The sequence below is a fragment of the Ochotona princeps genome, chromosome 15 (genome assembly GCF_030435755.1).
Source record: "Ochotona princeps isolate mOchPri1 chromosome 15, mOchPri1.hap1, whole genome shotgun sequence".
Classification (NCBI taxonomy): domain Eukaryota; kingdom Metazoa; phylum Chordata; class Mammalia; order Lagomorpha; family Ochotonidae; genus Ochotona; species Ochotona princeps.
Window position 1 is genome coordinate 494,019 of NC_080846.1, and position 21,019 is coordinate 515,037.

The 21,019-nt window shown below is 59.6% G+C and overlaps 1 protein-coding gene across 1 annotated transcript; it reads left to right on the top strand.

Annotated features, from left to right (window-relative positions):
* The first annotated feature begins 252 nt into the window (after positions 1–252).
* Positions 253–20,043, top strand: TTLL8 (tubulin tyrosine ligase like 8). The gene is made up of 14 exons (XM_058673723.1): positions 253–388; positions 679–780; positions 6,246–6,337; positions 7,388–7,526; positions 7,926–7,999; positions 9,078–9,206; positions 10,048–10,162; positions 10,397–10,519; positions 12,336–12,525; positions 13,933–14,081; positions 15,313–15,556; positions 16,757–17,192; positions 17,448–17,862; positions 19,843–20,043. Exons 2-14 carry the CDS (start codon positions 717–719, stop codon positions 19,998–20,000), a joined length of 2,328 nt encoding a protein of 775 aa, XP_058529706.1. The 5' UTR covers positions 253–388; positions 679–716; the 3' UTR covers positions 20,001–20,043.
* Positions 20,044–21,019: the final 976 nt, after the last annotated feature.

Genomic DNA, 21,019 nt, shown 5'->3' on the forward strand with positions numbered 1-21,019 from the left:
GCGGCCGGCCACACGCGAGCCCTTCCCGGACGCATGGCTCGCGCGGCTCCGCGCCCTGGCCTCCGCCCCCGCGGCCGCCCGGGCCTCGCCTGGGATCTCAGCCCCGGACCCCGGCCCAAGCTTAGCTCAAGTGCCGTCAACTCCGGCCCCGCGGCCACCGCGCGCCGCCACCGGCCTCACCGCTACCCGCGACCTGAACCCCCTGCGCGCCCACGCAGCCCCACGCCCCGGGCCGGCCGCCGCCGTGCGCTCCCCAGGCCGCGCTGCCGACCCTCGGGGACCGTGCACCGCGCGGTGCGGCGGGAGGCCGTCGTCCCGGGCAACCGCAGGACGCCGGGCAGCGCCGCGGGGGGCGGGTGCCAGGAGCGAGCCTCCGGGCCCGCCGGAGGTGAGTCCAGTTCCTGCCTCCCGCCGGCCCTGCTGCCCACCGATCCTCCAAGATTCCAGACCCCTCTCGTGGGAGCCGGATCTGTGACCGCGACCCCTACCCACACTCCAGACCTGATCCTCCACCACAGACTATCCCATGACCCCAGGACCCTGGACCTGAACCCCCCACCCCCAACAGCGAACCCTGGCTCCAAGCGCGATTTCCATTCCCCACCTTCCCAACCTTGTTCCAGTTGAGACTCCTCTCCAGGCCTTGCTCGCTAAGGGCGCCCCCCTCCGCCTCCGCAGGGGCCGTGAGCCTGCCGGCCAAGCCGCTGGACAGCAGTATGGAGCCAGGCAAGAGGAGGTCGTCGTCCACCTCATCCGATGGAGACCTGAGAGAAGAACACAGTCGGTACCGCTGTGTCGTGCCTCGGCCTGAGGCCGGTCTGACTGTCCTGGTCCTAATGGACAGATAGTGCGACCCCCGGGGCCACCAGCTGAGCCCAGAGCACACGGCAGGGGTGGGGCGCGCGCTTTGGCACCTGCGCCTGCCGCGGGCCTTCTCTGTTCAGCTCACAGCTGAGCCTGTCTGGGTGACTCCCCGTGGGGCTCAGGGCTATAGTCTGCAAGCGCCCAGGAGTAGGAGAGCTGGTCCTGGGGACCAGTGTCCTCCAGAGGCTAGCACTGTCGCCCCAACTCCCCGCCTACTCTCCGCGGGTCCTGGTTACACTGTGGAAGGAGTGGGCACTGTGGCCGGCAGGGTCCCTCTCTTGGCCACTGCTGACTTGGGTGTGGGTCTTGTGGCAATCCCGCGTACCTGCAGGCTGCCAGGGGGGGCTTCTTAACAGGGATCTAAAAGAAATTTCCTGGACACCATGCAGCACTTTATTTGCAAAACGCATTTCTGTCGTGTTGTTGAAGACTTTGTGTGCCTGGCTTTCAAATATGTTTGGTGTTAACTGACCTTTAATCTCATTGAAGTTAATGAGCTTTAATCTCATTTCCTGTGAATTTAGGGAGTGCGTCTGGCTGGCTTTCCCTGCGTCACTTGGGGATTCCTTCTGGGAACCAGACCTCGGCTTGGTGGCCCCACTGTCCACCCTCTGTTGTGCAGGCTGTGCCTCGCCTGTCAGCTCCTTCGGCCTGAGAGAAGCTGTGGGCTCCTTTTTACCTCTGAACCTACTGGGAATGCATTCCTGGGCTAGGGTTCATCCCCCTCCTGCGGATAGCCATGTGTCCAGCTTTTGCTCGGCCGTGTGACCATCCAAGTGGAGTTTTTTGGGAGGAAGAGTGGCTATCCCTTCTTTCTTTTTAATTATATTCTAAAATTTTGGAAAAAATTAGGCTGAGAGGGAGAGGTCCAGTTGGTTTACTTCCCAGACGCCCACAGCCACCATGGCTGGCTAGCTTTGGGCACACTGAAGCACTCCAGCTGCCTGTCTGCTTTTGTCTCCTGTTCTTTGGCAACTGATTCCCTCCCCCTAAAAAAAAGCCCTGTCCTGTCTCAGGTCTTGAAGCGTTTCCTCTGGCAGGGTCTCGATTCTTACAGTTGAGTCTTGAGTAGCTGTCAAGGCTTTTAAATCTCCACTTGGGCAGACAGATCCAGCCGCTCTGCCAGTGCAGCACCAGTCGCTGAAAAGTTGCCTCCCTCGGGTCAGGTGCCGCCGTGTGTGTGTGTATGTTCTCCAAACTGCATTGTTTTTTGTAAAGTTGCATTTGTGTGTTGAAAGCCAGAGAGAGGAAAAGGGAGAGAGCGAGGGGACTGGTTCCTGCCCTCTGCCCTCTGCCCTCTGCCCTCTGCCCGAGGCCTACGCTGGCCCCAGCAGGACACTGGCAGCTCAGGGAGGCGCCTACATGGGGGTCATGCAGTCCCGTGGGCTCTCACCTGCTGGCCTTGCCCCCCACCTGCCGTGCGAAACGCCCAGACTGCGAAGGCGTCCATTTGCATTTGGCACTTACAAAGATCACAGCAGTTTGTTACATTTTTGTTTCTGCTTTTTCGCCCCTAGCAGTTATGTATGTTTTCTGAAATGGATTTCGCTGGATACTCTTGATTTCAGTTTACTCCAAATTATCTTTAGCAATAATTTTTTATTGAAATCTCTAATATTTTTATTCTTTCCTTTTTTTTTAAGGATTTATTTATTTTTATTGGAAAGTCAGATATACAGAGGAGAGACAGAGAGGAAGATCTTCTTTCTGATGGTTCACTCCCCACGTGACCACAATGGCCACAAAGACCAGAGCTGAGCCCATCCGAAGCCAGGAGCCGGCAGTTTCTTCCGGGTCTCCCACGCGGGTGCAGGGTCCCAAGGCTTTGGGCCGTCCTCGACTGCTTTCCAGGCCACAAACAGGGAGCTGGATGGGAAGTGGGGCCGCCAGGATTAGAACCGGCGCCCATATGGGATCCCGGCACATTCAAGGCGAGGACTTGAGCCACTAGGCTACCGCGCTGGGCCTTTATTTTTTCTTTCTTGATAGTGTCTATTTTAGCTTGAAGAACTCGGTTTAGCATTTCTTTTTTTTTTTATATTCATTAATTACATTGTATTATGTGACACAGTTTCATAGGTACTGGGATTCTCCCCACAAGCATTTCTTTTTTTAAAAAGAAGATTTGTTTGTTTGAAAGGCAGAGCTGCCTGGGGAGCAGGAGACAGGCCTTGTGTGTGCTGGTTCTTTCCCCAGATGGCCACTGTGTGTTTCGTCAAGCTGCCTTTGAGTTCATGTCACAGCTCACCTGTGTGCTCACTGCTGATGTATTCTGCTTATGCCACATGACACATTTCACTCAGAACAGTCTCCAGCTCAGCCGTTTGTGTGAATTTTCCTATGTACCTTTTTTGAGGGACCTGGAGCAGTGGTGTAGCACGTTAAGCCACTGCCTGTGATGGCAGCATCCTATGTGTGCACCAGCTCAAATCCCAGCTGAGCTTCTTCCTGTCCAGATCCCTGCTACTGGCCTGGGAAAGCAGCCGAGGACAGCCCGAGGCCTGAGACCCTGCACCTGCGTGGGGGACAAGGAAGGAGCTCCTGGCTCTGGTCTGGTTGTGCACTGGCTGTTGTGGCAGTCATGGGGTGTGTTGGGGGGAGCCATTGAAGGGAAGATCTCTTCCTGCGAGTCTTTCAAATAAATAGGTGAATTGTTTTGAATGCTTCATCTGAGACTAGGCAGGTGTCAGCTGATGTTTGGTTGTTCCCGGCAGCAGAGTATGCTCAATGGGAGAAGGTGTGGCTTCCTGGAGGCTCAGGACTTGCCAGCAGGGCAGGGGATGGCATCAGGACACCTAAGGGCTGGGCGTTGCCTGTATGATACCAACCTGGCAGAGGGTCTGAAGGTAGGCAGTCTGGCGCGGGGTTCACACCTCAGACCAGGCCTGACTGCTGAGCCTGGGGAGGCAGGGGGAGTGGAGGAGGCGGGCCTCTCTCCCCACTGCCTTCCTCAGCCCGTCTTTGCTTCCACGGCAGAAGGCAGGTATGCTGGCTTCTGTCGCTGGGGAAGAGGAGTGAGTGGGCACCGTGACTCTGGCTGTGAGAACCAGCCTCCCTCTGCTCTGTGGGTCTTTGTCACCCTCACCCTGTACCATGGTCCATCCCGTGCCCTGGGACACTGCCCTGTCTGCCGTGCCTGTGCCCCAACCTTAGTCTTCGAGAGATGCCTCGAGCTCCCTTGGGCATTGTCTTGAATTTCAGAATCCTTCTCAGGATCCCTCATGGGATTCTCCTGGTGATCACTGTGCAGCTACAGGGCAGCTGGGGGGATTAATACTTGGCAGTACCGAATGATCTGCCCTGTGAACACTGTTGTCCTCAAATCCTGTCAGTGATGCATCCGTTTTCAATGTGTAGTTTTGCAACATTGCTCCCGCTGGAGAGCTGTCATTGTCCCAGTTCGTCTGGGTGGCGCTTCCTAGCTGTCTCCTAGTTTGAATGTATCAGCTCCACATACGCTGAATGCAGTGACTGATAGCTGTAAATTTGTTTAGGTTTCCTCCATCTACAAATCTTTGGAGCAATAACTTCCTTTCCTTTCATTATTCCATTAGAAAACACCAACTGGGAGCTATAGAGAAACCTTCATCTTGTCCCCAAACTCAGAAAGTTCCAGATCCCGTCGGCGGAAGCCTGCTTTCTATAACCTTCACGGGAATTCCCTTCTGTTCCTCTTTATTTTTGTTGGATTTGAGAGGCAAGCAGAGATCCTTCCCTCCTCTGGCTCACACCCCAACACCTGTCCCAGCTGGACTAGACCAGGCAAAGCTGCGTTTCCTCATGGGTGTCGAGGGGCATGAGAACTTGAGCAACACTGCTGTTGCCCAGGTGGAGTGGCCCCGAACCCTTCACCAGTGTTCCAGGAAGGGATGGTGGCATAGGGGATGCCTTTGGTCTTGGGAGGGTCGTGTACCTTCCGCCATGTTCAGGCGACAGGGTGGGCTGGGCTGACAGTCTCAGACACTGACCAGCCGTGCTTTCGCAGCCGCTCCTGACATGCGGGGTTCCATGTCTACTCATGAGACACACAGGGCTGCATGGCGCCACTCCCCTGGGTCATCCTCGGCTGTCAGGCGTGTGAGCTCACCTCTGGGATGTGTCCTGATTTGCTCTAGTTAAGGAGTGTATGTGGAATGTATTTTCCTGAAATGTTTGGGAAGGTTGGGGCTTCAGGCACTTTGTTGGTGGCCAAGAAACTGGCTCAGGTGTCGGGTCCTCTGCTGCGTGTCTGCCATCAGTCCTCAGTCCTGGCTCTGGTTTCCTCCAGCACCAACCCTGGGAGATGGCAGGAAGGACCCCTCCCCGCCTGCGTCACCCAGGGGAGGACCAGGGTTAGGCCCCTGGTTTCTAGCTTTAGCCACAGCCCAAACTTGTCCATGGCAGGCGTTTAGGAATGAGCCAATAGCTAAGACCTGTGTGGAGACCCAAATCAGTGCCCATATGGGCCAGCTGTGGCAGGTAATAGGTAGTGAGCCAGAGGGTGGAAGACCTAACTACAATGAAGCTAGGTCAAGGCTTAGCCCACTATGTCACTGTGTTGGCCACACTGTGTGTATACGCCTGCCTCAGGGCTCTTGAATAAGTAAAACATTTCACAGATTATTTTTTAAGGTTTGGAGAGATTGATGTATGATGCAAGGTATATTCATTTCAGGTGGCATTTTCATTGTGTAATCAATTTCTGTTTTAAAAACATTTACTTATTTGAGAGACTGAGGGAAAGATGCAGATAGAAGGAGACAACAAGCTCACACCTGCTGGCCACTCCTCAAAGGCACAGAGGGACAGGGCTGGGGAGAAGCCAGCAGCTTCTCGCCACACCTCCAAGGGTCCTGCGAAGTCAGGCAACCGCTGTGGCTTGCATAAGCAAGTAGCCTAGTGCTGCCCAGGGCCATCCGGCCTGCTGCCTTATGTAGCTCTGCAGCCCAGTGGGTGTGGGTCTCCATCCAAGGGTGGGTGGGGAGCCAGAGGCTGGGCCCAAGCCCCCTGGGATGCGCCAGACAAGGATCCCGTGGGTCCCAGAGGTACTTGGGATTGGGTGGAGGTGAGAGCCGCACCCTCAGCCAGGCGTCTGTGGGTGGGAGGACAGGGAGGCGCAGGTGTGAAGGTTCCATGGTCAGAGCTGACAGGGCAGAGCCTGTTCAGCCACGTGTTGGTGCTGTGAGAGGCCAGGACGTGGGTGGGCTGGGAAGGAGCTTGGGGAACGGACCATGTGAGGCCTGGGAGGGGGAGTAGGGGATCAGGTGGGCTGGTGTCCTTGTGCCCCCCGCATAAGGGCAGGGATCAGAGGGTGGCGGCCCTGCCGTCCAGACGGGGGCCCTGAAGCTATAGCGCCAGCAGGGCCTCCCAGGCCTGGGCGACCGCTGGTTTCTCCTTCACAGCCTTGAAGTGGGGAATGAGCCAGGACACAACCTCTTCTCCCAGACTGGACAGATTCAAGATAGCCCGGCAGCTGACGGACAGGGCCATCAAGGTGGGGCTCTGGGACATGAGGCAAGGGGCTTTCTGCACACACCGCCGTCGGGATTCGGAGTCCCTCGGTTGGCACCATGTGGGCCACCTCCCCTGCAGCCTCTGTGCCAGGCCACATCACCCAGACACATGTGGGCCAACCTGCTCCCTTGAGATGGGCCCCACTTCCATGGCCCTATTCTGCCCAGTGCCCAGGGCCTGTCCCACCAGGGGACACGACAGTTCTAAGGCAGGGGCCTCCTGTACCCGTGTCCCCTGGAGGTGCTGCTGGGCGCCCTGTGTGCAGAGAGAGAAGAGCCCCACTCCATGGCCTCAGTTACCTGGGGCGAGGTGCGGGGCTGGGGCTGCAGCTCTAGGCATGATGTCGCTGCCTCCACTCAAAGACCTGGGGCGGGGTAGGAGCTCTAAGAAATCCAACTTAGCCCTCAGGAGATGGACACATCCTTGCCCCTTAGCTTGTCCCATGGCACAGCATGTGTGTGAGAGGTGCAAGGAGCGTGTGGGAATGATGGGAGCACATGCGCAGCAGAGCTGTGAGAGGAGCAACTTGTGTGACAAGTGCAGCTGCAGGTCCCTCCTCAGAACTGGCCGCCTGCCTGGTGCCCCATGTGGCATGGGGCTGCGTGGTCCCCGCGTGGGAGGCAGCGCGTGCTTGGGGTGCGGCACACCGAGCTGCTCCACCCACTCAGCTGCTTGGGTTTCCCTCTCACTTCCTGGGCAAGCAAATGCATATTTCCAGAAAATTTACCTTTTATAAAGAGGAAACCTTAGTGTGAGCACATTGGAATATGTGAGAGTGTGAGCCCGGGGCTATGTGATGCCTGAACATGCACATTTGAGTTCATGGATGTGAGTGGGCATATGAGTAAGTGAGGAGTGTGAGGGAGAGTGTAGGCGTGGGGTGTGTGAGAGAGTGTAGGCGTGGGGTGTGTGAGAGCGAGTGTAGGCGTGGGGTGTGAGGGAGAGTGTAGGCGTGGGGTGTGAGGGAGAGTGTAGGCGTGGGGTGTGTGAGGGAGGGTGTAGCCTGAGGGACCCTGCTCTCTGGTTTCAGGAAAAGAAGATCTTTTCCATTTATGGGCACTACCCGGTGATCAGGGCGGCTCTGCAGAGAAAGGGCTGGGTGGAGAAGAAGTTCCATGTGCCGCCCAAGGCCTCTCCGGGTGCCGAGGACAGCGGGGAAGGAGTCCCTGGTACAGAGTCATGGATGCTATCCTCCAATCTAGTGCCCTTCCCCGAGGGCCTCCCACCCGGAGTCTGCACCCAAGGCACCCCCCCCCCCGTGCTCCACCCAGGGACAGGTCCTCCTTCTGGGGTTTCCATCATCCTCTAGTAACCCAGCCTGCCCTCTCTGCTGTGTCTAGCCTCGCATTCGCAAGAGCTGTCTGCACCACCTGCATTGGAGGGGCGTCCAGGGCTGTGGGGAGGGCACATGCCCATGCCTGACACAGGGCCCATGGGGCACCTGCTCCACAGTGTACCCTCCTGGACGAGACTGTGAGAGTGATGGGCAGCGCTCCACATGCAGGGGCGGTCAGCGTCTGAGGGGCCTGGCTGATTGCCCACAGAGGCTGCCTCACTTGTGCTTGCAGACAGCAAATGTGCTGAGGTGAGAGAAAGCCAGGAGGCCTCGCTGGAGGGGGCAGACAGCATCCATGACATGATGGTAGGTCTGCAGGTGTGCTCACCAGGCGTGTCCTGCACGGACCCCTCATGCGGGAGGACGGACACCCTGCGCCACTGCCAGCCTCAATTGGGCAGCCTCAGGGCCCAGCTGCCCCCAGGGGTGGGCCCAGCAGGTCTGGACTGGATGTCCTAGGCACCAGGGTCTGAGGTCCCTGCCCTCTATCCTGTTGTGTCCCGGTTGGTAAAGCAGGCCACAGCCTGCCTGGGTCTCTAAATGAGGCTGCTGCCATGGAGCAGCCCCTGCCCGGATGCCCACCCCTTGGGACCCCCGTTGGCCCTGATGGAAATGGAGGAGCCAGGCCTGGCAGCTTCTGGGGTTGTGGTTTGGTTTCTTGGAGAATGTATGACCTACCTCACCTGGCAGCCACTCGGCTGTGGCCAAGAGGTTAGGTCAGGTCCGTGGTACCGTCCAGGTGCTGGTCTCCAGTGTCCCTGCTCCCTATCTGCCCTTGTGCAGGGAGATTCCCAGGGCACCCACCAGGCAAGAAAACTAGAACAAAGCGGCTTGGCTGGGGTACCCTGCGTGGGTGGGCAGGGTGCAGGAGGGTGTGCCAGTGCAGACTTGTGGGTCAGGTCATCCCTGGAGTATAGGCACATTTATGTGTGATACGGGTGAGGGCTGTCCCTGGGGTGTGGTACGGGTAAGGACTGTCCCTGGGTTGTGGGTGTGGGTGAGGGCTGTCCCTGGGGTGTGGGTGTGGGTGAGGGCTGTCCCTGGGGTGTAGGTGTGGGTGAGGGCTGTCCCTGGGGTGTGGGTGTGGGTGAGGGCTGTCCCTGGGGTGTGGGGATGGCTTGCCCACATTTGCATGGCTATGCTTGGGGACCCACACTTACAATTGTTGCAGACAGAAGCTCCAGTCGCCCCTATTTCCCTGCCCTTGGCAGCATCTTTACCATCTGGAGTCCCATGTCCCCCGTCTGAGGTCCCACACCCCCGTTGTCGGGGTCCCACTGTCTGGTCTCTCACATACCCACTGTTGTCTGGGGTTCCCGCTCTCGGGGTCCCTGCTGTTGTCGGGTCCCGCCTGAGCCGGGTGCTGACAGGGCCTCCCTGCTAGTCCAGGCTGGTGAAGAATGAGACCCCATATTTGCTCTGGACCATCAAGAGGGATGTCGTTGACTGCCACAGCCTGGCTGGGGACCAGATGCTGAACCACTTTGGGAGGACGGCCTCCTTTACCACCAAGGTGAGCAGGGGCAGAGGCGGGGCCAGGCTTCCCTCTGGGCTGCGACTGTGCGGGTCACCCCTGCGCACCTTCCTGGTCCCCTGTGTTGCCACAGCCACTCCCACTGCCCACCACTTCCCCGTGCTTGTGGGTGGACGAGGGGCCCCAAAACCCCCACCTTGAGCTGAGTCAGAGGTGGAACCAGGAGCACTGTGCCCACCATCCCGCCCTGCACCCTGGGGGTTCTAGGTCCCAGGCTCGGGGCCCCTCTGCAGGCAGCCACATCCAGGGGTCAGGTCCAGGGGTAGGGTCCAGTGGGCTTCTGCAAGCACTCCTCTAGCACACAGAGCCCTCTGCAGGCAAGGTTGGCAGGCCTGCTCTGAGTGGGGGGCTGAGCCAAGGCTCCGGGTCTGGGCTGGCCTCCCTGGGCCTCTTGGGGACCTTCCTCATCCTCACCCTGTCCTGCCTGTCTTACATGGAGCATACATCTGTGTCTGGGGGTGCCCAGGGCGACAGGGACAGTGATGGCACAAGGCATGGAGCTGGCCAGTAGCACTGTCTTCCAGGACCCAGGCCGCTTTCCCTGGAAGTTAGGGTGCAGGGACTTGGTGTCACATCTCTGGTCATAGCAGTCATACAGTGGACAGAGCCGTGGCCCGGGGCTGTGACGCAGGCCCGAAGTGTGGCCATAAACTTCTGAGGTCCACTGAGCACCCGCAGGTGGAGCCAGCGCCCACTGCTCTGGTGCCCTCACATGCAGCCCCTCACCTTCCTCTGGGCCTGCCACTGCCCCTGCCCGGAGGCAACCCCCAGCCCTGCCTCTGGGCCACACACCGTGGCTGACATGCCACTCTCTATGGAGATTGGGCTGTGTTTGAACATGCGGAACCTGCCGTGGTATGTCCAGGCCAACCCCGACTCCTTCTTCCCACGTTGCTATGGCCTCTGCACAGAAAGCGAGAAGCAGGAATTCCTGGGTGAGTGGTCTGAGATGGTGGCCTGGGCCTGGGGAGGACAGACTGCAGGCCTGGCTCTGGGTGCTCAGCAGGTGGCCATGCTGGCGGCTCCCCCAGGCCCAGGGAGGACAGACTGGGGATCAGGGCAGGTGGTGGAAGCAGGGCTCCCACAGCTGAGGACACAGGAGCCTGTGCTGGCGGCTGCGTCCCCAGGCCCAGTGCAGGCAGAGGGGCGAGCCCTCGCTGTCCTTTCAGACGACTTCCGGCGCACGGCAGCATCCAGCATCCTGAAGTGGGTGGTCAGCCACCAGAGCTACGGCAGCAGAAGCAAGACCGAGGGCAGGAGGGAGGAGGCCAGGGACCAGGGCAACAGGGAAGGTGCGTGGGGGTGTGCCCACAGTCTGACCAGCCCAACACACCTGGCTCACAGCAAACCCCTTCCTCTCTGTGGGCCCAGAGCTGTAGCCATCCCACGTGTTTTGGTTTCTTTAGAAAATATTTTCTGGTTTTTTTTTTAAGGTTTATTTTTATTGGAAAGTCAGATTTACACAGAGACGGAGATACAGAAAGAAAGTTCTTCCACCTGCTCGTTCATTTACCAAGTGACTGTCACAGCTGGAGCTGAGCCGATCCAAAGCCAGGAGCCAGAAACTTCTTCCAGGTCTCCCATGTGGGTGCAGGGTCCCAAGGCTTTGGGCTGTCCTCGACTGCTTTCCCAGGCCACAAGCAGGGAGCTGGAAGGGAGGTGGAGCATGTGGATATGAACCAGCACCCCATGGGATCCCAGCAGGTGCAAGGTGAGGACTTTAGCCAGGCCTTTAAGTAATATTTTTTAAAAGACATGTAGCTTTGAGCCCTGCACAATGACCTAGTGGCTAATATCCTTGCCTGGTTTATATCCCGACTGCTCCACTTCCCTTCCAGCTCCTTGCTTGTGACCTGGGAGGGCAGTAAAGAATGGCTCAAGACCTTGGAACCCTGCACCCGCGTTGGGGACCCTGAAGAAGCTCCTGACTCCTGGCTTTGGATCGGCTCAGCTCTGGCCGTTGTGGCCACTTGGGGAGTGAACCCAGTGGATAGAGGATTTTTCTGTCTCTTTTCCTCTCTATAAATCTAACTTTCCAACAAAAATAAAGAAATCTTTTTTAAAAACACATGTAGCTCTTAAAAAGACGTACTTGAAGGTACTTCAAAAGTCTTGTGGGAAAGTGTAATTAGGCATTAGTTTGGATGCAAAGCATTTTTTAAATCCATGTGTAGCTTTCCGTAATACACATTTCCACAGGGTCATTGGCGACTGCTGGTGTAGACAATCTGAATCTATCTGACATTTCCATCTCCCCATGAGACTTTCCAAAATATGTCATAAGTACCGCTCAGCTTGCAGGGAGCCGAGAGGGGGACCTCCAGACCCTGCTGGGCACGGCCGATGGCCCAGCACTCCAGCACGGTGAAGGCTCCCAGCTGGCACCCAGTGTGGGTTCTCATGACCCCATGACCCGTGGGCTCCTCTGGCCTTGCCCACCCCGAGCCCTCCTGTCTCAAGCCTGGCCTTTCCCAAGAAGTCACTGGATGTGTGACTGCAGGAGACTGGAGAGGACACTGGCTGGCACACCCGCGTCCACTGCTCTTGTCTAGGCCCCCTGTGGGGAGCCATGCTTATGTGGCCAGGCCCTGGCATGTGGAGCCCTCTTACTCACCGCTGGTCCCCCTGTGCCACGGCCAGTCCCTATGTCTCCTTCCTATAGTCTCTGAGGTGCCAGTGAGGCTGGCTCGAATGCCCACACAAGGACCTTGGGGCCACCACACGTGCTCAGGAAAGTTTGTGAGCGTCCACAGGGACAGAGTGTGGGCTGGGCTGGTCCTAAATCAAGGAAGATAGAGGTGGCCTGAGGGGCAGCAGGGGTAACTCCAGGAACAGCACACACTGTGGGCCACAGGTGTGGGGCAGTCTGGACAGAACGCCACTGAGTGTTCCAGGAGTGCAGGGTTTGGGTAGGGCTTGGCCCCACTTGCTTCCCTGCCCTCTTCTAGGTGCATGATGGGAGTGTCAGCCTACAGTGGGGAGGGTGCTGATGGAGAAGTCCACCCAGGGGCACAGGTCACTTGCATCAGCAAGGGGTGTCCTAGGCGCCTGGGGCAGGATGAGGTGAGCAGGGCCACTGTGGGACTCCAGGGCTGTGCCGGGTTTCAGATGCTGAGAGCGTGAGCGCTGATCCGGAGCTCAGGGGCCTCTCGGGGCAGCTGGTGGACATAGCATGCCGCGTGTGCCAGGCCTACCTGGGACAGCTGGAGCATGAAGACATTGACCTGCTGGACACCACGGAGGAGCTCACCGAGGCCGAGTGGCAGGACCTCATGCGGCAGTACTACTCACTCGTGCAGTAAGCCAGGGGGACTAGGCTCGATGGTCAGCCCACAGCACTGGACTCCCTCCGGGGTCCTGGCATTCTGTGGGGACCGGGGTGCCTGGTGGGTGATGGAATGCCCATGTGTGCTGGGGTGCCTGGTGGGTGCTGGGGTACCCATATGACTGTTGAGGCACCCAGGTCTTTGCTGCCTGCTCCCCCTGCCCCACTGCTTTCAGCTATTTGAAAATGCAGCATCCCTTTGGAGTGCCCTTGCGGGGATGAGGGTCGCATACCCTCCTATACGCCGTGCACTCCTGTGGTCTCAGTGGGGAGGACGGGGCCCACTCCTCGGCCAGGTCCCCAGCTCAGCCTGCGTGTGTGGCGAGGCCTGAAGAGGTGCTGCCTTTCAGCGTCTGGTCGTGTGTCCCCTCTGCTCTGGGGTCTGAGCTGGCTTCCCCTCCTCCCCTGAGCCGTCAGCGAGAAGAACCGGAAGGGCGGTGCCTGGGTGTCCACAGTGAGCTGCCCCGTCCCCTCTTTTTGTTCCTTCTTTGGGATTTTTTGTGTTTTCTCCTTTTCCCTCTGCGTATTACATAAACACTACTATACACTGCCTTATATTATTGGTATCCATATACTACTGTATATCATTATATACGCCGGCCTCATATGACTGTTACATGAGGGCTAAGCAGCAATTATGCTGCCTTGCAGTTCTGCTACGCAGCGTTGTGCCAGATCCTAGCTTCTATTGCTACGTTCTCCAGACTGCCGTATCTCTTCATGCACATCCTGCTTATCGCCCTGCATTCTGTCTTGTCTGTGCATCGTTCTCTATCGACTGGTGCTGCCTGAGTCTGCTGTGCACTCCTGTATATGCACTGAGTCTGCTGTGCACTGCTGTATATGCACATGGTCTGCTGTGCACTCCTGTATATGCACATGGTCTGCTCTGCACTGCTGTATCTACATACGCTGCCTCATGGAGCTCTGTTCTCTATGCACCCCTCTGTATACTGGATACTACCTTATATTCCTGTGTCCTCCATATACTACTCTATCTAGTATGTTACCGTGTCATATCTTACGTAAACTGGCCTGCCCCATGTCCTAATGGCACACACCACCCTGGGTGGGGAAGTGTAATAAATCAGCTCACAGGATGGCAGCGTGACTGCTGACCATGGACAGGTCTGTGTAGCAGGCACTGCCAGCTGGAGCAGAGCTGCTCCCCCCTCCAGGGACCAGCCCTGCCTCCAGCAATCTGGCGATGTGCGCCCCCACCAGGTCTACACAGGGGGTCCTCAGTGTCAGTGGCAGCCTTTCAGAGTTGTGTCCTGGGTGCCCTCTGCCAGTAGGATGTCCTGACGTGTGGCTGCGCCTGGCCAGGGGGGCTGGCCGCTGCTTTGCAGCCTGCTGCGCTTTCCTGATCTTGCTTTGCAGTGGCGGTGCCTTCATTTCCAACTCCGGAAGTTACTTGTCGCAGTGCCAAGCTCTGCTGAACAGGATCTCATCCGTGAAGCCCCAGACCGAGATCGACGGGCTGCAGAACATCTGGATCGTAAAGCCTGCCGCCAAGTCCCGGGGCCGAGGTGAGTCCGCCCCGGGGACAGGGGGCCACTGAGGGAGCTGAGGACCAGGGTCGGTGTGGAGATCCGTCCATCAGACAGGGCCAGGATGCCCTCTTTGTGGTGGCAGGGCTATGGTCCGGAGGGCCTGTCTCTGGCATCCTTTGTAGTGCCAGGAGCTAGAGCAAGATCCGGATCCCCACCTGTCTGGGGGCCTGGCTTTGGTGAGAGTCCCACAGAATTCAGGGCAGGAGGGGTGGGATCCGTGCCTGCCTGCTGCCTTCCTTTCCTGGTTTCTCCCACCAGCCAGGTCCCCTTCAGGGTCAGCCCTCACTGCCCCCTGGCTCGGCCCCATAGGCCCTGGAAGACCCTGCAGCGCCCCCCATGGTTGTCTGAGGGGCGTGTCTGAGGCATGTCTGTGGGTGTGCCTGGGGTGTGGTGTGTCTGGAGGCATGTCTGAGGGCAAGACAGGGGCGTGTCTGTGGGTGTGCCTTGGGTGTGCCTGGGGTGTGTCTGGGGCACGTCTCAGGGCAAGCCAGGGGCTTGTCTGTGGGTGTGCCTGGAGGCATGTCTGAGGGCAAGCCAGGGGCGTGTCTGTGGGTGTGCCTGGGGGCGTGTCTGAGGGCGTGTCTGTGGGTGTGCCTGGGGTGTGTCTGGGGCACGTCTGAGGACGTATTAGTGGGCGTGCCTAGGGGCATGTCTCAGGGCAAGCCAGGGGAGTGTCTGAGGGTGTGCCTGGGGGCGTGTCTGAGGGCATACCTGAGGCATGTCTGAGGGCCTGTCAGTGGGCGTGCCTAGAGGCATGTCAGAGCAAGCCAGGGGGCCTGTCTGTGGCTGTGTGTGCGTGTGTGTGGGCGTGTCTATGGGCGTGTCTTGGGTGTGTCTGTGGGCATGTCTGAGGGTTGTCTGGGCGTTTCTGGGTTGTGTCGGTGGGCGTGTCTGTGGGTGTGTCTGAGGACATGTCGGTGGGCATGTCTGGGGTGTGCCTGGGCGTGTCTTGGGCTGTCTGGGTATGTCTGGGGTGTGCCTGGGCGTGTCTGTGGGTGTGTCTTGGGGGTATCTGTGGGCGTGTCCAAGGGTGGAGGCTCAGCAACTGCTTGCAGCCTCTTCAAAGGGACTCTGCCCCTCCCCCTCTCTGATCTGCATCTTGGGGCGTGTGGAGGCAGCAGACTGCCCGACCCGACAGTGGACTGGGCTGCAGCCATGTCCCAGACCGAGCCAGGCGAGTTCCAGAGCTGCGCGCTGGCTTCCACAGGCATCACGTGCATGGACCGAGTAGAGGAGATCCTGGAGCTGGTGGCCACAGAGCAGCCGCCCACCAAGGATAGCCGGTGGGTGGTCCAGAAGTACATCGAGACACCTCTGCTCATCCACGACACCAAGTTCGACATCCGCCAGTGGTTCCTGGTCACTGACTGGAACCCCCTGACCATCTGGTTCTACAAGGAGAGCTACCTGCGCTTCTCCACACAGCGCTTCTCGCTGGACAACCTGGACAGGTCAGTGCAAGGTGAGCTGACGGGGGCCTTCCGCTCCCACAGGCCTACAGGTGCTGAGCCCAGACACTGAGGATAAATCACCCAGATGTGGGGCACCAGGGTCAGAGGAGCCCCTCATCTCACCAGGCTCCCAGGGCAGACAGGACAGTCAGGGCACCCTGGGGATCCTGGAGAAGGCCTCAGCCACACAGCTCTTTCCCAGCTGTCACTGCTCAAACCCAGGGCTGCCCTTCACTGTTCTGGGACTGTCTCGGGGCAGCAGGCTAAGATGGGGATGCCTTGGGCCTTTGCCTAGGAGTCAATCAGTGCCCAGATCTTGGGAGAGCTGGGAGTTGCTCTGTAGACCTTGCTGGGACTCGACTAGAGGCTATGGCCCCATCTGGAGTCACACCTGCCAAGGCACACCTGGAGTCATACCTGCCCAAGCACACCTACAGTCACACGTGCCCAGGCAAACCTACAGTCACACATGCCCAGGCACACCTGGAATCACACATGCCCAGGCACAACAGTCACACCTGCCCAGGCACACCTGGAGTCACACGTGTCCAGGCACACCTACAGTCACACCTGCCTAGGCACACCTGGAGTCACACGTGTCCAGGCACACCTACAGTCACACCTGCCTAGGCACACCTACAGTCACACGTGTCCAGGCACACCTATAGTCACACCTGCCCAGGCACACCTGGAGTCACACCTGCCCAGGCACAACAGTCACACCTGCCCAGGCACACCTACAGTCACACCTGCCCAGGCACACCTGGAGTCACACGTGTCCAGGCACACCTACAGTCACACCTGCCTAGGCACACCTACAGTCACACGTGTCCAGGCACACCTGGAGTCACACGTGTCCAGGCCACACCTGGTGTTTAAGTTTTGAACTCTCCCTACCCACCTGTAAATGTCCTCATCTCGAGGCAGAATAATGTCCACACAGAATCCCCGCTCACGGGCAGGGCTCAGGGCACCCAGAGCTGGCACTCAGTCCCAGAGTGCAGGGCAAGTAATGGAGACCTTGGTCAGGTGGACGTTCCCTCACCTCCTGCTCAGCTCTCCCCTGTGTCCAGAGACACAGACTGCCCTAGGGGCTGTGTCCAGTGGGTAGCGGGCAGGGCCTCTCCCACAGCTACCCTGCACCAGGTTGGGATGTCCTTGAAGGGGCCAGGCTGGCCTCACTGCCACCTTGCCTGGCAGTGCCATCCACTTGTGCAACAACTCCGTCCAGCGGCACCTGCAGAATGACAGTGGTCGCAGCCCCCTGCTGCCCAGCCACAACATGTGGACAAGCTCCAGGTTCCAGGAGTACCTGCAGAAGAAGGGCCGCGGGACCGTGTGGGGCAGTGTCATTTACCCGTCCATGAAAAGGGCCGTCAGCAACGCCATGCGGGTGGCCCAGGACCACGTGGAGGCCCGCAAGAACAGCTTCGAGCTCTATGGCGCTGACTTCATCCTGGGCCGGGACTTCAAGCCCTGGCTCATCGAGATCAACTCCAGCCCCTCCATGCACCCGTCCACACCCGTCACAGCCCTGCTCTGTGCCCAGGTGCAGGAAGACACCATCAAGGTGGTGCTGGACCGCAAGCTGGACCGCAGCTGCGACATCGGCAACTTTGAGCTCCTGTGGAAGCAGGTGAGCCCGACCCCTGCTTCCTGGAACAGGACAGAGCCCCAGGCCACCAGGGCGGGTCGGGAAGAGCTGGTCCTAGCCATGCCCTGAGCCAGGGCGTTTGGGCAACCCTGGTCATACAATCCCAGCGACCTCAGGCTCCCGCCTTCCCCTCTCTGTGTCCCGCCTCCGTGGTGGAACTCTGTGGCCTGAGGACCCTCAGCTTGGAGTCCACCCTCCTGGGAACCCGCGGCCCCTCAGCCCCGCCCCTCTCCCCAGCCTGCCGTGGAGCCGCCGCCCTTCAGCGGCTCGGACCTGCGCGTGGAGGGCGTCGGCGTGCGCAAGGCCAGGAAGCAGACACTGCCCGTGACCAGCTTCCAGTTCTCGGCCCCGCTGCCCTCCGCCCTGGCGGACCCGGCGCGAGGCCCCCCGAGGCCGCCGGCACCCCGGGGCCCGCGGCCCACAGACGGGAAGGCGCTTTCTCCGTTGGCGCTGCCGGGCGCCCCGAGGAGGGGCTGTCGGAAGGCCAGGATGGAGCTTCCCGCCTACGGCTACCTGCACGTGGATGGCACTGCCCCCCGAGGCGCTGCCACTCAGACCCCGGCCGCCCCACACCTGGACCCACTCCTGGCGCCTGCGATGGAGAGCCGGGACATGGTGGAGGGTGCCCTGAGCCGGGCGCCTGAAGCGACAGGTACCCGCTGCGCCTGAGCTGGGGTCGGGGTGGGAATCGGGCTCCTGAGCAGTACCAGAGCCAGGGACAAACTGCTGGGCACTTGCGGTCCATTGAAGGCCAGATGGGTGGGATGGCGAAGCCATGTCTGCACCCAGGGCTTCCCACATGCCAGACACCCGGCATGGCCCACAGAGTGCGTGATGAACCCAGGGCTTCCCACAGCACCAGGCACCTGGCATGACCCATCAGGAGGAGACCCAGGCCAGGCTGGGTGCAGTGTCCAGACAGCAGTGTGCCCTGCCTCCCTGCACCGGCTCCCACGGTGAGAGGGAGCCGTGTGTGCACCAAGTTTGCCGGATCTGGGGCAGTGCTGCAAGCAGGTCTAGGGCTCGGCCTGCAGCTTGCTCACAAAAGATGCCCAAGGCCGCCAAGTGGCCTCTGCCTGCATTCTGGGACTTTGGCACTCCACCCAGGAACATTCCTTCACATGCCCCACTCTGCAGGCACACCCCATCAGCTCCGCCAAGGGGGTCACCGAGCAGCCCGCTATGCAGGCTGGTGCTGCAGTACGAGCTGCAGGCTCCTGCGGGCACTGGCGTCCTCTCGCTGTGTGCAGGGTGCAGCACGCACGGGGTCACTCTGCCCTTCCTACTGCGCCTTTGTCAAAGCTCACACATCTCCTTGCTCTGTCATGTTTTAGCCAGGTTTCCTGTCACTGTGAATTACAGCGGCCCTGGCTGAATGTTTTCATCTGAAGGCTGACTGGGGCTGGGATCTAGAGGCACAGTACCAGTGCGTGCATTTCCTGCTGCTTGTAAACACGCGTCTCCTGTTTGTCGCAGCTGCACTCTGGTCACAGCTCATGACCCATTTGGCCGCTGGGGTTTTGTTTCATTTGTTGTGATAAGAGCCTGCAGGCAGTGACCCCCACGCCCTGCTGACCAAGGTCCGCTTCTGCCCATCGCCCCTACGGGCAGTCTCACGGCTGCTCCGTCCTCTGAGGGGCTGTCACTACACTTCTGGTGCCGTAGCTCGGCCACACAGGCCCATGTAGATCCAGCCGGGTCACAGAGCCCTGTATGGAGGCCCCAGCTTGTGTGACCCTGTGTTGATGCCACCAGTTCACCCAGCAGGAGCAGCACAGCCCTGAGCCTCTGGCACCTGGATGGCTTCATAAGTCTCAGCCCGCACACCATGCCACCCGAGACTGCCAGCTCCCGGGCCTTGCAGGTTTGCGGTTCCAGGAGGCAGTGATCACACTGAACCCACTGCACGTGCACTGTACTGGGTGTAGCCTGCAGGAGGCACCGCACTCAGCCGCCGCCGCACGTACGGGCACTGCCTCGCCTGCATGGGCCATCAAAAGATGCTGGCCTCTGGTGAGGGGTGCTGCACATCTCAGCCTGTGGTCAGCCAAGCGAAGGCCGCATGGCTCTTGTGTGCACATCTCTGGGTGGGGACTTGTGATCAGAGCATTTTGGTGAATTGTTTTCAGTGTTCTTTAAAGATTTATTTATTTGAAAGGCAGTGTTACAGGAAAGAGAGGAAGAGGGGGAGATCTTCCATCTGCTGGTTCATCCCACAGATGGCTGCAACAGCCGGGCTGGGCCAGGTCGGACAGCATGTGGGTGCAGGGTACCAGGCACTTGGCCGTCCCTGGCTGCTTTCCCAGGCCATTGGCAGAGAGCTGGAGAGGAAGGGGAGCAACCAGGCCTGGCCAGTGCCCACGAGATGCCAGCACGCAGGAGGTGGCTTTACAGCAGTGCCACACACCAGCCCTGCAGCTGTCCTTACTTTGTTATTGCATGGGGCCCCTCCCACTCCCAACTGGGACTCCACCAGTCCCTCAGCAAAGCCCCTCACATCTGGATGGCCCCGGTGGGTCCGGCCTGGGCAGTGCAAGGTGGGATCTGCAGTCACGCGGGGTCCAGGTGAGCAGGTCTTGGGGTGTGGCCTCAGCTGTGGGGTCTGCACAGTCTCAGGCCTCTTTCCCCACAGGGTCGCCAAGCAACATGTCCACGCTGTGCCTTGTGTGCCAAGGCTGCCTGCCCCCTGCACAGGCCTGCAAACGCTGCCGCTCGTTCCGCGCATCCATCCTGCAAGGCACCTGCTTTGTGCCACTGCCTGATGCCCGGGCAGGGCCGTGCGCGCTGTAGAGGTGTGGGAAACCCACACACAGTGAGACCTGCTGCACAGGACTGCCCCGAGACCTGCATGCCCCCCATGCTGCCAGTCTCCCATGCCTCTGCCTCCCCTGCCCCCTGCAGATCTCTGGGAGCACGCTAATTCACTCGTTTCTTAGCCAAGTTTGTGCGGCTCTGGGTCCTCCGCCCCAGCCCCCAGTGTTTCCTACCAGCCAGGTGTCCAGCCAGGAGGGGGTGTCCGCCCTGGGTTAGACCCCACTTTGTCAGTGTGTGGAGTGGACCAGGCAGGTCCCCGCATGGAGCCCAGGTCACCTGCCTGAGTCACCTGTGTCACTGTTCCCATGTGTAGGGCTGGCTGAGGCCTGAGCCTAGTGCAGCTGTGTCGGGGAGGGGTCCTGTGGCAGAGCCCCCACGGGTGGTTTAAGGGGTGTGGGGAAGGGGGAGGGGTCTACCTGCCAAGACCTGCAGAATCTGTGAAACCATTTCAGCAGGGCCTGCCCAGGCCACTGTGGGCAGGACTGAAACTCAATACATGGTGGCAAGCTGATTTCTGAGCTGACAGTTCTGTGTGGGCACTGGGGAGAGGCTCTCCTGGCCACCCTGTCCTCCCTGGTGACTGGGCAGTAGTGCCAAGCTCTGGACTCCCAGACCCCACGTCTGTGAGCTGAGCAAGTCACTGCTCATGACCCAGGTCTCCTGCGCAACGCTGCCCAGCAGGCTCGCCACAGGGACTAGTAACCATCTCTCTCTCTGGCCCTTAAGGTCAACCCTGCCCTCACACCTCCAGCCCTGGCCAACCCGGGGTCGGGGACACCTGAGACGCACACAGAGGCCACACTGGGACCCGAGCCGCCCACTGGGATGAGGGGAAGCCGCCGGAGCACGCGGTCACGCTGCCACCTGGTGGCGGAGCTGGCGCCCTGTTCGGGTCGCCCCTCAGGAAGGCCAGCCCTGCCTGCTCTGGTGGAGCCAACGCGGGAAGGGCGCCGTCCCACGTCCACCTGCCTGGTGCATCCGTGCTCAGGTGTGCA